The following is a 14,572-nucleotide window of genomic DNA, read 5'->3' on the forward strand; positions in this document are numbered from 1 at the left end:
AAGCCCCGCCCCCTGGTCAGCCTGTGGTTTGGGTTTGCGTGGGACTGTGACACGTATGTTGGTCCGTCTTATTGACTCCACTGGGCAGGACACCTCCACCTGGGGCTGGGACGTCAAACCGAAGACTTTTCTGTGCCGTAATCCAAAACCCTATCATTAGTTTTGTTTCAACATTACAGTACATGGAGCCCAGAGACGCGAGTGCAGGTAAACTTGTTAGCCTGGCTATGTTTTGTATTTCTAAGTAATACAAACTTAGCATGAATAACATCTACTTGATTTTAAAATGGATACCTTAGCGTTTGCACGAGGCAATTCAAATAGAAACTCATGCAGGACCAGTATGACGCACGTGTAAATCTTCCAAATGGGGTTGTGATTTTGTGAATTGTAGGCGCTTTAGTGGGCAACGATGGAGATCAAAAAACTGCAAAAAGCCTTCCAACCCCCAAGAAAACAGACAAAGCCGCACCCCAAAGTAAGATGGAGCAGATCTTCGGTTTCAAAAAGGAAGACCTGACCTCCTGGTCCAGCCTGGTGGCCCTCCTGAACCGGCCCATGGACCCTGCATCCCTGGGCATATTCCGCTGCTTGTTTGGTAAATAGATTTTTCTCCGCAATAGTTTTTAGATTTACTATCAAGGTGATTGTTGACACAAAAATTGTGCAGGTCTGCTCATGGCTGTGGACATCACACAAGAGCGCGGCCTTAGTCATGTGGACTACAAATACCTGGACGGTGCCCCCGTGTGCCGGTTCCCACTCTTTAACTTCCTAAAGCCACTTCCAATGGACTGGATGTACCTGGTTTATCTGGTGATGTTCCTCGGTGGGTTTCCACTTCCACACATGTTCCCCCTTTGTTGCTTTAGGGTCTGTCAGCAGGGGGTGGAACTCTGAGCTAGACATAAAAGCACATATGCAATTTGTTGCTTTACAAATTCACAGTAACATTTTTGAAAAAGGGACGTTTACACAAACCTATGGAAAAATTACATCTTATTTAAATTATTTTGTTATTACACATCTAACTAGCATATGAAACAAATTATTGAGTATATATAGTATTTACAGTGTTATGAAAAAGTATCTGAACCTTTAGGAATTTCTCACATTTCTGCATAAAATCACTATTAAATGTGATCTGATATTTGTCAAAATCACACAGATTAAAAAACAGTGTCTTCTTTGACTAAAACAACCCAAACAATTATAGCTGTTCAGATTTTAATGAGGATAGTATGAAAACAATGACAGAAGGGGGGAAAATAAGTGAACCATCGCATTTAATATTTTGTGCCCCCGCCCCTTTGGCAGCAATAACTTCAACCGGACACTTCCTGTAGCTGTAGATCAGTCTGGCAAATCGATCAGGACTAATCTTGGCTCATTCTTCTCTACAAAACTGTTGTAGTTCAGTCAGATTCCTGGGATGTCTGGCATGAATCGCTGTCTGTAGGTCATGTCATAGCATCTAAATGGGTCTCAAGTCTGGACTTTGACTTGGCCACTCCAGAACGTGTATTTTGTTCTTCTGAAACCACTCTGAAGTTGATTTACTTCTGTGTTTTGGATCATTGTCTTTTGCAGCATCCATCCTCTTTTTAGCTTCAACTGTCTGACAGACGGCCTCAGGTTTTCTAGCAAAACATCCTGATAAACTTTTGAATTCTTTTTCCATTCATGATTGCAAGTTGTCCAGGCCCCGAGGTAGCAAAACAGCCCCAAGTAATGATGGTCCCTCCACCATGCTTCATGGTGGGGATGAGGTGTTGATGTTGGTGAGCTGTTCCATTTTTCCTCCACACGTCATTGTGTGTTACTCCCAAACAAATCAACTTTGGTTTCATCAGTCCACAAAATATTTTGCCAAAATATCTGTGGAGTGTCCAATTTTTTTTTGCGAACATTAAATGAGCAACAATGTTTTTTTAAACAGTGGTGGCTTCTTCCGTGGCGTCATTCCATGAACACCATTCTTGGCCATGGTTTTACATATAGTTGTTGTGCGCACAGAGATATTGGACTGTGCCAGTGATTTCTGTAAGTCTTTAGCAGACACTCTAGGGTTCTTTTTTACCTCTGAGTATTCTGCGCTGAACTCTTGGCATCATCTTCGGTGGACGGCCACTCCTTGGGAGAGAAGCAACAGTGCCAAATTCTCTCCATTTGTAGACAACTTCTCTGACTGTCGATTGATGAACACTTTTAGACTTTTAGAGATGGTTTTGTACCCAGCTTTATACAAATCAACAATCCTTGAGCACAGGTCTTCAGATAGCTCTTTTGACCGAGCCATGATGCACATCAGACAGTGCTTTTCATCGAGACAGTTCTTACCCGGTGTGTGTTTTATAGTGGGCAGGGCATATTTAAACCACTCATCAGTGATTGGGCACACACCTAACTTAAGTTGTTTGGTAAATATTGGTTTCAATTGCTCTTTGTCTCCCTAAGCAGAGGGTTCACTTCCTTATTTCCCCCCCCTTCTGTAATTGTTAGCGTGCTATCCTCATTAAAATATGAAAACCTATAAATGTTTGGGTGATTTTAGTTAAAACAGACAGGTTTTACATGTGATTTTGACAAAGACCAGATCACATTTGATGGTGATTTTATGCAGAAATGTGAGAAATTCCAAAAAGTTCAGATACTTTTACATACCACTCTATAAATATACACAAAAAATTTCAAGAATGTTTCACAACCTTGACAGTGTTGGTGTAGCCTCAAGCTAACAGGATATGGCTTTCAATGTCCTCTAGCTTGTAAAATGCATGCTTAATAGGGTTTAATTCATGAGATAGATTTGGTCGGTTTAAATCATTCCAATTTTTGCTGTCAAAAGGTCAAATTAGCTGTAAAATATTTGTATCATTAGTATTCCATTAATTTTCTTGTTCCTAATTTCCCCACAGCGGTTGATACGTTACTTTTTACATTATTGTTAAACTGATGTGTATGTGTTTGTAGGTGCGTTGGGTATCATGCTGGGCTGCTTGTACCGTCTTTCCTGCCTGATGTTCATCTCCACATACTGGTACATCTTCTTCCTGGACAAAACGGCATGGAATAATCACTCCTACCTCTATGGCCTCATAGGATTCCAGCTCACACTTATGGACGGCAACAGATACTGGTGAGGTGGCTTTGAGCAAAAGCACATGGAAGGACTTTTACATTTACGTTGCTATCTTTTAGGTCACTTGATGGCTTGAGACGACCTTCCATCAGAAACGCTCACGTGCCGCTTTGGAACTACACCTTGTTGAGGACGCAGGTTTGAGTATTGCGGACATTCCTGTTTCTTATATGTTGTCTAATAGTATTGTCTCTAAATAGATATTCATAGTGTACTTCATCGCTGGCGTCAAGAAGCTGGATGCCGATTGGATGGGGGGATATTCCATGTCCTACCTGGCGCACCACTGGCTTTTCGATCCCTTCAAGTAGGTATAATTTAGAACCCGTTTTAGTCTTAGTGCACACAAACTCATCACGTTAAATCCCATTTCAGGGTGATTCTTCCTGTGGACTTGGTAAGCTTGCTGGTGGTGCACGGTGGTGGCCTCATGCTGGATTTGAGTGCTGGTTACCTGCTGTTTTTCGATGCCACGCGGCCTTACGCGATCGTCTTTGTAAGCTACTTCCACTGCATGAACTCTCAGCTCTTCAGCATTGGTGAGTTTGTTCTGTCCACAATTATTATTTCGATAAATACTATCATTGTCACCAGTATATACATATTAGGGCTGTCAAAATTATCGCATTAACGGGCTTTAATTAATTTTTTAAATTAATCACGTTAAAATACTTGACGCAATTAATGCATGCACTAAATGACCCGCTTGCACATTGCCTCAAAAAGATTACAATGAGGCCGTTTATGGACATTAAGAGTGAAGAGAATGCCAACGGCCGCTTGGGGGCAGCACCGTTCCATACTCATGTTATTTCTTTTAAACGTGGGAGAATTAGTAGTTGTGAGACGTTTATGCTGTATTCACAATGCAATGCCAATTGCTATTTGTGCTCCACACATATTTCGGTAAGTTTTCTTTCTTTTAGTGGCAATTATGTGTCTCTTGTTGTATTTTGGGTAAGATATGTACAGATATATGTTATACAGTAAAGGCGAGTGGACACAGGCGTTCTTTGGACCGCGCGGTTTATTGGCATAAGCTTCTCCTTCACAACAAACATAAGTATCGTTTAGTGAAAGCACAACAAAAATAATATTCCTATCTCTCCCCAAAAAAAATAATGTTCACTAAAAGAAAAGCACTTCAGTCTATCGTAATGAGGCCCTATTCTGACACACAGTTAAACAACAATGCAAAATGAACTGGCATTCCATATCAAAATAGCTATGCAAAATACACGTAAAACTTTGGTCACTCTATTTTTATTATTGTTATTTTTATTCTTATTATTATATTAACTCTACTTTTGATAGAAAATTTTACAAATTTTATTAAAACAAGAACATGAAGAGGGGTTTTAATATAAAATTACTATAACTTGTAACTATAACAATTATCTTTTAAGAATTACAAGTCTTTCTATCCGTGGATCACTTTAACAGAAAGAATGTTAATAATGGCATTTGTGGATTTGTCACAGTAAACAAATACAGTACTTATGTACAGTATGTTGTATGTATATATCCGTCGTGTGTCTTATCTTTCCATTCCAACAATAATTTACAGAAAAATATGGCATATTTTAGAGATGGTTTCAATTGAGATTAATTGCGATTAATTACGATTAATTTTTAAGCTGTAATTAACTCGATTAAAAATTTTAATCGTTTGACAGCCCTAATACATATATATCTACAATATTTATACAGCGATCCCTCGCTACTTTGCGCCCTCATTCCATCGCAGATTTTTTAAATTAAAAAATACAGTATTTTATAGAGATGTCGTGATCATGTACAGCCTCTCACTCTCCGTCCTACTGCTTTTCTTGCTCAGCAGGCAGCTGAAATTTGCTTGCTAAAGTTAACACAAAAGAGTATAATACTCGAGAAATTATGAGACCTCTACTAATTGTGATTCGCGTTTGCTTCACAAAAATAAACAGCAACGCAAAGTTAGATAGGTTTGCTTGTAATAAGCCATGCCATTTGTTTTTATTTTTTAGAACAGCAACACAAAAAAATTAAGTCTGAAATCTCACTGGTGAGTAGAGCTGGGAATCTTTGGGCACCTAACGATTCGATTACGATTACGATTCAGAGGCTCCGATTAGATTATAAAACGATTATTGATGCACCCCCCTCCTTATTTATTTATTTAATTTATTTATTTATTTTAAGTTTTGTACATTAGTTCCAAAATTGTTCAAAAATACTCTCAGGCTAAACCAAACTACTATTTCAGTATCAAGTTAACTTATAGCAGTAAACAAATATACAAAAATAACATTAAATAAAAAAAACTCCAGTCCCCATTCTGTATCAGCAGCTTTAAACTACATTCAATTAATTTAATGTTGTGAATCAACCGTTAAAGTTGTTAAAATTGCTCCCGTTATTCCAGAATTTCCCTTTTGTCTACTTTTGACATGTGAAAGTTTTAAAACTATTTTAAAGATAGATTCAAGTCAATATTTTACCGATTTAGGAGTATTGTAGATAAAAAGTTAATTAGGTTTGCTTGGAAGGTTCGCTACAACAGCCTTGCAGGGAAGTTTACTGCTTTAAGATGGCGGCCGTTTACTAACGCCCGCATCTAGCTTTTTGCAGATGTGCTGCTGCCGCAACCGAGTCTATATTGCATCTAGTTCTATATAAATGATATCTACCGTAACATTATGTAGCTGTACTTGTAGCAGCTTTTCGGCAGCAGTCAGGTATGTTGTTGTGTTTTTTTAATCTCGTGGCATGAGTTGAGCTAGAGGCGTGAGTTGAGCGTTGGCATTACCCGAGGGGCCGGGTAATGAGAAGCATGATGTTTAGCTACTCTCGCTGCGCTCTTCCTCATTGCCCCCCAAAGACCGCGCGGCGCGCTGAGTGTATTGTACTTCCGCTTTACTTGGCATATTTCAATAATCGGAATTTGGATGTTTGTGAATCGTTCTCGAATCTTCCACGGCCGAATCGCGAATAATCTAAGAATCGGAAATTTTGCACACCTCTACTGGTGAGCTATTTTTAGAATTGGCCTGCTAACTACTCATGTGGTTTTTGGACATCCATTGGTTGCAGGTTACCCTGCCTAATGAAAAAAAAAGTCATTGGAAGTAAGTTTGAGTTTGTTTGTCTGTATACCCCCCCCCCCCCCCCCCAGGCATGTTCCCTTATGCAATGCTGGCGACCAGTCCACTCTTTTGCCATGCCGACTGGCCCAGGAGGTTCTTTGGTCACTTCCCTGGCTTTCTCAAGGGCGCTCTTCCGCTTACGTCGGAAGAACCTCAGCCTAGTTCTTCTTGTGCTTACCCTGATCCACCCAGCAGCAGACGGCAGCGGTCATCTTCCACCTCCAGCCCTCCTAAATTCCGATTTAAACACAAACTGGCTGCCGTTTTTACTTTGGTCTACATCCTGGAGCAGTTCTTTCTGCCTTACTCTCACTTCATCACTCAGGTACCATTGCTTATTTGCGTTATTAGCATGTAGTCGCTTGCGTCGGCCTTATGACGTTACTGTCAACAAAGTCTTATCACTCACTCACAGTTGAGCAATGATTGTCAGCAAGGTCAATTGATAAAACGGGATCGCCGCACTGTCTCTAACGTCCTGATCGTTTGCTTTCATCTGCCAGGGTTACAACAACTGGACTAATGGCTTGTATGGATACTCTTGGGACATGATGGTTCATTCCCGCAGCCACCAGCACGTGAAGATCACGTACAAGGATGGAAAAACGGGAGAAGTGGGATACCTCAACCCGGGGGTGAGTTCCATTGTTAGCAACTGTATTTAGCCATGAATCATCCTCAGAATCTCATATTCTCATCTCATTAAAATTGTGTCTAATTTTAGTTGACACTTACTCAAATCTTAACAAAAACTTATTTCGAAATACCTATCCAAAAACACGTATTATACGCCATTGTACTGTCCTCGCCACGATGTTGGAGCTAAGTCCTAGCTCGCTAGCGAGCTAAGCCTCGAAATGACAATGTCAGACGTCCGTGTGGTTTGCTGACTTTATTCAGCTGCTCATGACATCAACACTTGCAGAAAGAAACTAAAATAAAAATGAAATTAAATCAGTTTCATCTTCAATAACAGCTATTCAAGTTTGTGTTTATGACTAGCTGCTGATACAGCAACAACAATAAACACAAACGTATTAGCATGTACAGTGCTGGCCACAAGTATTGGCACTCCTGCAATTCTGTCAGATAATGCTCAATTTCTCCCAGAAAATGATTGCAATTACAAATGCTGTGGTAGTAATATCTTCATGTATTTTGCTTGCAATGAAAAAACACAAAAGAGACTGGGAAAAAAATTAAATCATTATAATTTTACTAGGACTGTAAACGATTAAAATTTTTAATCGAGTTAATTACAGCTTAAAAATTAATTAATCGCAATTCAAACCATCTATAAAATATGCCATATAATTCTGTAAATTATTGTTGGAATGGAAAGCTAAGACACAAGATGGATATATACATTCAACATACGGTACATAAGGACTGTATTTGTTTATTATAACAATAAATCAACAAGATGGCATTAATATTATTAACATTCTGTTAAAGCGATCCATGGATAGAAAGGCTTGTAGTTCTTAAAAGATAAATGTTAGTAAAAATTATAGAAACTTTATATTGAAACCCCTCCATGTTTTCGTTGTAATAAAATTTTTTTAAATTTTCAATCAAAAAATAAACTTTTAGCCCGCCATTGTTGATCTCAATAATTACTTACACAATGCTCATGGGTGCTGAAGCCTATAAAATCAGTCACACCCAAGCGCCACCAGAGAGCGGCAAAACTCCATAAAACACAATTAACAAGTAGGCATTTCATTGTACTGTCATTTAAATCTGTGTGAGAGGGGCATGTGCGTTAATTGCATCAAATATTTTAACGGGATTAATTTAAAAAATTAATTACCGCTCGTTAACGCGATAATTTTGACAGCCCTAAATTTTACACAAAACTCCAAAAATGGACAGGACAAAAGTATTGGCACCGTTTGAAAAATCATGTGACGCTTCTCTAATTTGTGTAATTAACAGCACCTGTTACTTACCTGTGGCACAGACTGGTGGTGGCAATAACTAAATCACACTTGCAGCCAGTTAAAATGGATTAAAGTTGACTCAACCTAGGTCCTGTCCCTATGTGTACAATATTGAGCATGGAGAAAAGAAAGAAGACCAAAGAACTGTCTGAGGACTTGAGAAACAAAATTGTGAGAAAGCATGGGCAATCTCAAGCCTACAAGTCAATCTCCAAAGACCTGAATGTTCCTGTGTCTACCGTGCGCAGTGTCATTAATAAGTGTAAAGCCCATGGCACTGTGGCTAACCTTTCTAGATGTCGACGGAAAAGAAAACTTGACGAGATTTCAATGAAAGATGGTGGCTAAAGAACATTCAAGCAAGTTCAAGCTGTCCTGCAGTCCGAGGGTACAACAATATCAACCCGACTGTCCGTCGGCGTCAGATTAAAAAGGGACTCTACCCAAAGAAATAAAAACGCCAGGCTGGAGTTTGCCAAAACTTACCTGAGAAAGCCAAAAATGTTATGGAAGGATGTTCTCTGGCCAGATGAGACAAAAGTTGAGCTTTTTGGGAAAAGGCATCAACTCAGAGTTTACAGGGAAAAAAAACAAGGCCTTCAAAGAAAAGAACACGGTCTCGACAGTCAAACACAGCGGAGGTTCACTGATTTTTTGGGGTTACTTTGCTGCCTCTGGCACTAGAGTGCTTGACCGTGTGCATGGCATTATGAAGTCTGAAGACTACCAACAATTTTTGCAGCATAATGTAGGGCCCAGTGTGAGAAAGCTGGGTCTCCCTCAGAGGTCATGGGTCTTCCAGCAGGACAATGACCCAAAACACACTTAAAAAAAGCACTAAAAATGGTTTGAGAGACAGCACTGGAGACTTATAAAGTGGCCAGATATGAGTCCAGCCCTGAATCCGGTAGAACACCTATGGAGAAATCTGTAAATGGCAGTTTAGAGAAGGCACCGTTCAAATCTGAGACCTGGAGCAGTTGGCCAAAGAAGGATGGTCTAAAATTCCAGCATCACAGTTATTTGTGCTAGCAAGTATTAGGCCGAGGGTGCCAATAGACCCTACCCACGTGACGTCACAACTCCTTCCTCCTGACTGGTGCCGCCCAATTGTCCGTCAACACATCATGTTTCCCTGTTACGGCTACGTACATTCCTCCTATTTACGACGTGTTTTTCTGCTCGTTAACATTAATAATCAAAATGGTGAAGGCGTGTGTGGCGGTCGGTTGCAATAACAGAGAAGATAGACGGAGAAGACGGAGAGACTTGAAGTTCTACCGGATTCCGAGAGACCCGAAGAGAAGAAAGCGAGATGGGCTGCTGCAATTCGACGAGAAAACTGGGCTCCAAACGATTACCACAGATTATGTAGTAGTCATTTTATATCTGGTAAGATGCATTTAATATATATTTAGAGGGTTTTGGGCTGACAACCACAATTAAGATCATTGCTAGGCTAATCGCCGACAACATACACGTATGTATGTAGTGAGAGTGCTATCGCTAAACCATATAAACATTAAAAGCCCTAACTCCATTGACAAACGACATGAAATACATTAGACTTGACAGTGGATGTTAGCAATAACAAAAGATTTTGAATTGAAAATTTCGTAACTCACCTTTCCAAGCACAAGATAGATTCCTGCTGAATTTTCGTGGACGAGGACCTGTTTCACCCAACCAGCAACGAAGTATTTATAAGCCTCCAAGCTCTTAAAGTTTTTCAAACTTTCGTGAGAATAGGCTGATTTTGTGTGGACAAGATAGTTGTACATATCAGGGGAGCTAGCAGATGTCAGGCAAATACGGCGGAGACAGCGGGTCGAAAAACATCGATTTAGGCATCAAATATGGATCTGGCGAATGGATAAACTGAAGCTTTTCCACATAACGCCTTTTATGCAACGCATCAAGTGAGTTTACGGCATCCGAAAGCACCGGGTCTTCCATGAAATGCGTTATAAATTGCTCAATCAATTGAGACCATTGATAATACAGACACAAAATGACGGACAAGTGGGCGGAACCATACAGCGAGCACGTGATTTTGTGACGTCGGTGGGTAGGGTCTATACTTTTGTCCGGCACATTTTGGGAGTTTTGTGTAAAATGATGATAATTTTTTTTTTCCCCATTCTTTTTTGTGTTTTTTCATTGTAGAAAAATAAATGAAGATATTACTACCAAAGCATTTGTAATTGCAATCATTTTCTGGGAGAAATTGAGCATTATCTGACAGAATTAGCCAGCACTGTATTTCAATACTAAATACAGATATTTTGCATTATACACACCCTGTGTATGGCAGGTGTTCACGCAAAGCCGGCGCTGGAAGGATCACGGTGACATGCTAAAGCAGTATGCCACATGCCTCAGTGGCCTCTTGCCTCGCTACAACATCTCTGAGCCCCAAATCTACTTCGACATCTGGGTGTCCATTAATGAACGCTTTCAGCAGAGGTAACACACAACAGCTCAGTATCAGCGATGACCAGTGTTGTCAGTAACGCGTTAAAAGTAGGCATGTGCCGGTTACCGGTTTCACGGTTTACCGTGGTGTGAAAACGTCGCGGTTTCAAAACCACTAAAATTTTCCGTCAGACTGTAGGACGGTATTTGCTATTTTTCTTGTGTCAAAAATGCAGCCAGAAGCGGCTTGGCGCAGCAGCGCTCACCCCCTCCCGTTTGTTGCTGTGTGTGAGAGTGACGCTATCGGCTACACAGCCAGCTAACCCAAAAACAATTACTCCAAACATAAGGCGTACTGTTCTTCAATTTATTGAGCTCTCAGATCGTGGTAAGTTTAATATACAAAATGAATACATTTAAAATGTTGTACAATTAGATTTTTCCATGTGAGTAGCTTCCACAGATTAGCACCATGGGAAAAGTTCGCCAAAAACAAAACACACATTTTCCTTTCAAATTCAATATACAAACTAAGTAAAAGCTTACAAAGATGAATGTTAGCCTAGGCTCAGCTGGGAGAGCAACTTAGTTGAGTGTTACAGCCGCAGAGTGAGAAAACAAGCTTGATTCGCTTGAATGAAGGGGAAAAAGTGATAGCATCAAAGATCGCTAATTGTGAACGATGATCTTGATCCCTAAGCACAAATCCACGTTCGCTGGATCAAGGTGTGGTCTCACTCTCAATGTTTTTTTGTTTTTTTCTTTTAGATGAAACCTTTCCACAACAATATTGACATTTTAACTAACTTATACATTTTTACCTAACTTATGAATTCCTTATGTTCTTTTTAACACAAAGGCATGACATCATGTAGACTAGAGTTGACACAGTGGCTGAAAATGGCGAAACTTCACTTAAGCTTTTCCACCCTCAAAAAAAAGTCATGCAGTATAAATTTTTAAAAATTTTATTCAGAAGTGTTTTTACTTAATAGAAATTATTTTGTTCTTGCTGTAATCTTGTGCAAATTGAGCTGTGACTGTGAGTATAGTCTATAAGTTATATTTATTTTAATTTTATTTCAAATATTTTTTTATTGATTATTTATTTTAACAATATATTCATGTTCCAATTTGCAACTATGGTCTGAAAAAAAAAAAAAAAAAAATCATGTTCAATGGAAAAAACTTTATTTATTTTTTTAACCCATACATCTCAAAATTTTTGGGAGCTATAATTGCAATACCGTGATACCGTGAAACCACGGTATTTTTGCTCACGGTTATCGTACTGTCAAAATCCCATACCGGCACATGCCTAGTTACAAGTAACTGATTACTTTCGTTCAGTAACCAGTAATCTAACGCTTTCATTTTTCGAGGCCAGTAATCTGATTAAAGTTTGTTTCCTTAGTGTCTGTGCGTTACTATTTTGTTTTTTCCTCATGATGTATGTAGAATAAAGAATACTGTAGTCATGTACGAAGAGAATCTGAATAGAAAATATTGCTCAAGTTTGGCAGTGACATCTGATGTCACGTTTTCTTATCGGGGAAAAAAAAACGGGTCACGTGTATTCCCATGCTCTGAGCGCTGTTGGCGGCCAACAAACAACTGGCTACCTCTCAGGATGCTAACAGTGGAAGACGTAGGATAAGAACCACAAACGGCTGCATTTGCTGATTGGACATACAGCCATGACTTCACATTTCTGTCTAATAAAGATGACCAAAAATATCCGTGCGTCGCAAACTTTGCGCTGGCGCAAAAGGGCAGTCGACCGCTAATAACTATCTAATTCAAGGAACCATTTGGAATTACAGCACAATGTGCCAAAAATCGAAACAAAGCCATCAGGTAACGAGACAGCCAGCACTTTTACAGTTTGTAACCAGGCTTTACATACATTTTATAGTTTGTAACCATAAGCGGAGTGTGACTTTGTGTGTGTGTGTGGGGGGGCATCATCATTTGTGCTTTTTATATATTTTCACTACTATTGTAAATTCTCACTGAAAATATCAAAACTGAATGAACATGAGGAATTATGTACTTGAAAACAGGTTTTATACTCTACATTTTTCAAAGTATCCACCCTTGAGGTGTCTCCCAACTTTTGGCCTATACTGCATGCATTATGAAATACTTTGTAGGATTCTTTTTCATTTCATTTGTTTTTGTTGTTTCTTTTATTGCTTTACAACTTTTATAGACAGCATTTTAACGGCTAGGCCTTTATTTTAAAGGGAGTTCAGAATTTTCGACATTAGGCTTCATCTCGGAGTTAGCGGGGGTTTAATTAGTCGTTAGAATCGTTTTGAACAAATTCCGTGCAGTTTGTCAGTTCTTTGTTAGTTTCAGGGCTCCGGAGCGGCTGAGCTAGTGCAAGTCAATGGTGGTTGAAATCAACTCCATCGACTAACTAAACCCCTACTAACTCGAAGATAAAGCCTTATCTGAAAATTTTTATTATTTCCGATGAAATTTTTCTGTTGAGGCAGCGAAGGGAGAAAAATTGGGAAAAGTAATTGACAAATTACTTTTAAAGTAACTTAGTTAATTTGCTTATTAAGTAATCAGTGAAGTAACTAGATTACTTTTTTGAGGAGTAATCAGTAATTTAATTACTTTTTGCATTAGCATAATATGACCATTTTTTGAGTGTAATAATCATTCATTGTAATAATCAGTCTAGTGTGCATGTCATTAGGAGTAAAGTTTCCTATCAAAGTGAGATAGAAGCACTTGCTATAATTTCTGGAGTAAATCGCACACCTGACTATAAACCACAATCACCAAATTTGATGTGAAAACAGTATAAGGTGGAAAACACTCAATGAGTTGAAGTTCCGCTCTGAGACTCCCAATTTTGACAAATTTCATAATTGTCCTATATGCTTGTGTGATACATCATTGGAAAGCTTAAAAATCTCAATTTTCTGGGGGATTTTTTTTTTTTAACAGGAGGGCATTTAAAAAAAAAAAAAAAAAAAAAAATTTAACCCCTAAGCCCTAACTCTAGGTGAGATAGCATGAGAGAGTATAATTAAAGACACCATGAATTTAACGAGATATTATCATGAACTTGCCTTGTTTCGATCCAAAAACTCCGTGTAGCATGTCACACCAAGTGTCAAGACACACATGAATGTCCACAGCTGGACTTTTGGGGGATTTTATAGGTGAAACACAGTAATACAACAAGGGTTGCAATGCAGAAATCGCAGATATCAAGGAGTGGTCGAGATTTTCTTTTCCAAATATTTACCCTCTGAAATGTTATTTTTTTTCTCCCAATTTTTCTTATGGGGGGGGGGGGGGGGGGAGTCACAAAACAATCAAGCGATAGTTATGTGGTAGACATCCGTGCCCTATTTACGGACACTATTTTTTCATTGTGACGTAATTTGTTTAAATGTTGAAAATATGCAAGTGAATAATTTTTTAAAGTGTTTTTTTTTTAATCTAAAAACTAGACATCAATTCATGATTCAAAGCTAAAAATTATAGACATTTGGAATCATTATTATTACTTACCTTTTTTTGGCTGGGTTGAAACAAAAGTGGTTGCCCGGTGTCTGTAAACGAGGGTCTCCAGGGTAAAACGGACAATTTAAAAAGTTTGTGGGCTTAATGCGCCATGAAACTGCTATGGTAGCATATAGACATATTGTTCTATCAAACACAAGCGTTCTTTTGGCTTAAAATACAGCAGTTTTTTTTAAAGAATGGTGCGAGAGCAGAACCATTCATATATGAGCCACAAGGATATTCAGCAGGGTTCAAAGCGAAAGAAAAAAAAAGTAGCGGCTTATAGTCTGAAAATTACAGTAAATAATAGTAGAAAAGTTTGGAGTAGCGACGTCGTGATAGGATACTCAGGCAAGAAACATGAAATCGACACTTTTTTTCTTAGTAGGCCACAAAAAACGTGACGGCGGGCCTTA

At 38.9% G+C, this 14,572-nt stretch overlaps 1 protein-coding gene across 1 annotated transcript in view; it reads left to right on the forward strand.

Annotated features, from left to right (window-relative positions):
- LOC130905793 (vitamin K-dependent gamma-carboxylase-like) overlaps positions 1-14,572 on the forward strand; it is a 21,926-nt gene continuing 7,354 nt past the window's right edge. The window contains exons 1-10 of the mRNA XM_057819481.1: positions 1-207; positions 395-598; positions 671-829; positions 2,974-3,139; positions 3,202-3,280; positions 3,343-3,449; positions 3,518-3,681; positions 6,297-6,592; positions 6,771-6,902; positions 10,525-10,676. Of these exons, the coding sequence (XP_057675464.1) occupies positions 183-207; positions 395-598; positions 671-829; positions 2,974-3,139; positions 3,202-3,280; positions 3,343-3,449; positions 3,518-3,681; positions 6,297-6,592; positions 6,771-6,902; positions 10,525-10,676 (1,484 nt within the window). The 5' untranslated portion in view covers positions 1-182. The remainder of the gene's footprint in view (positions 208-394; positions 599-670; positions 830-2,973; positions 3,140-3,201; positions 3,281-3,342; positions 3,450-3,517; positions 3,682-6,296; positions 6,593-6,770; positions 6,903-10,524; positions 10,677-14,572) is intronic.

The sequence above is a fragment of the Corythoichthys intestinalis genome, chromosome 17 (genome assembly GCF_030265065.1).
Source record: "Corythoichthys intestinalis isolate RoL2023-P3 chromosome 17, ASM3026506v1, whole genome shotgun sequence".
Lineage (NCBI taxonomy): Eukaryota > Metazoa > Chordata > Actinopteri > Syngnathiformes > Syngnathidae > Corythoichthys > Corythoichthys intestinalis.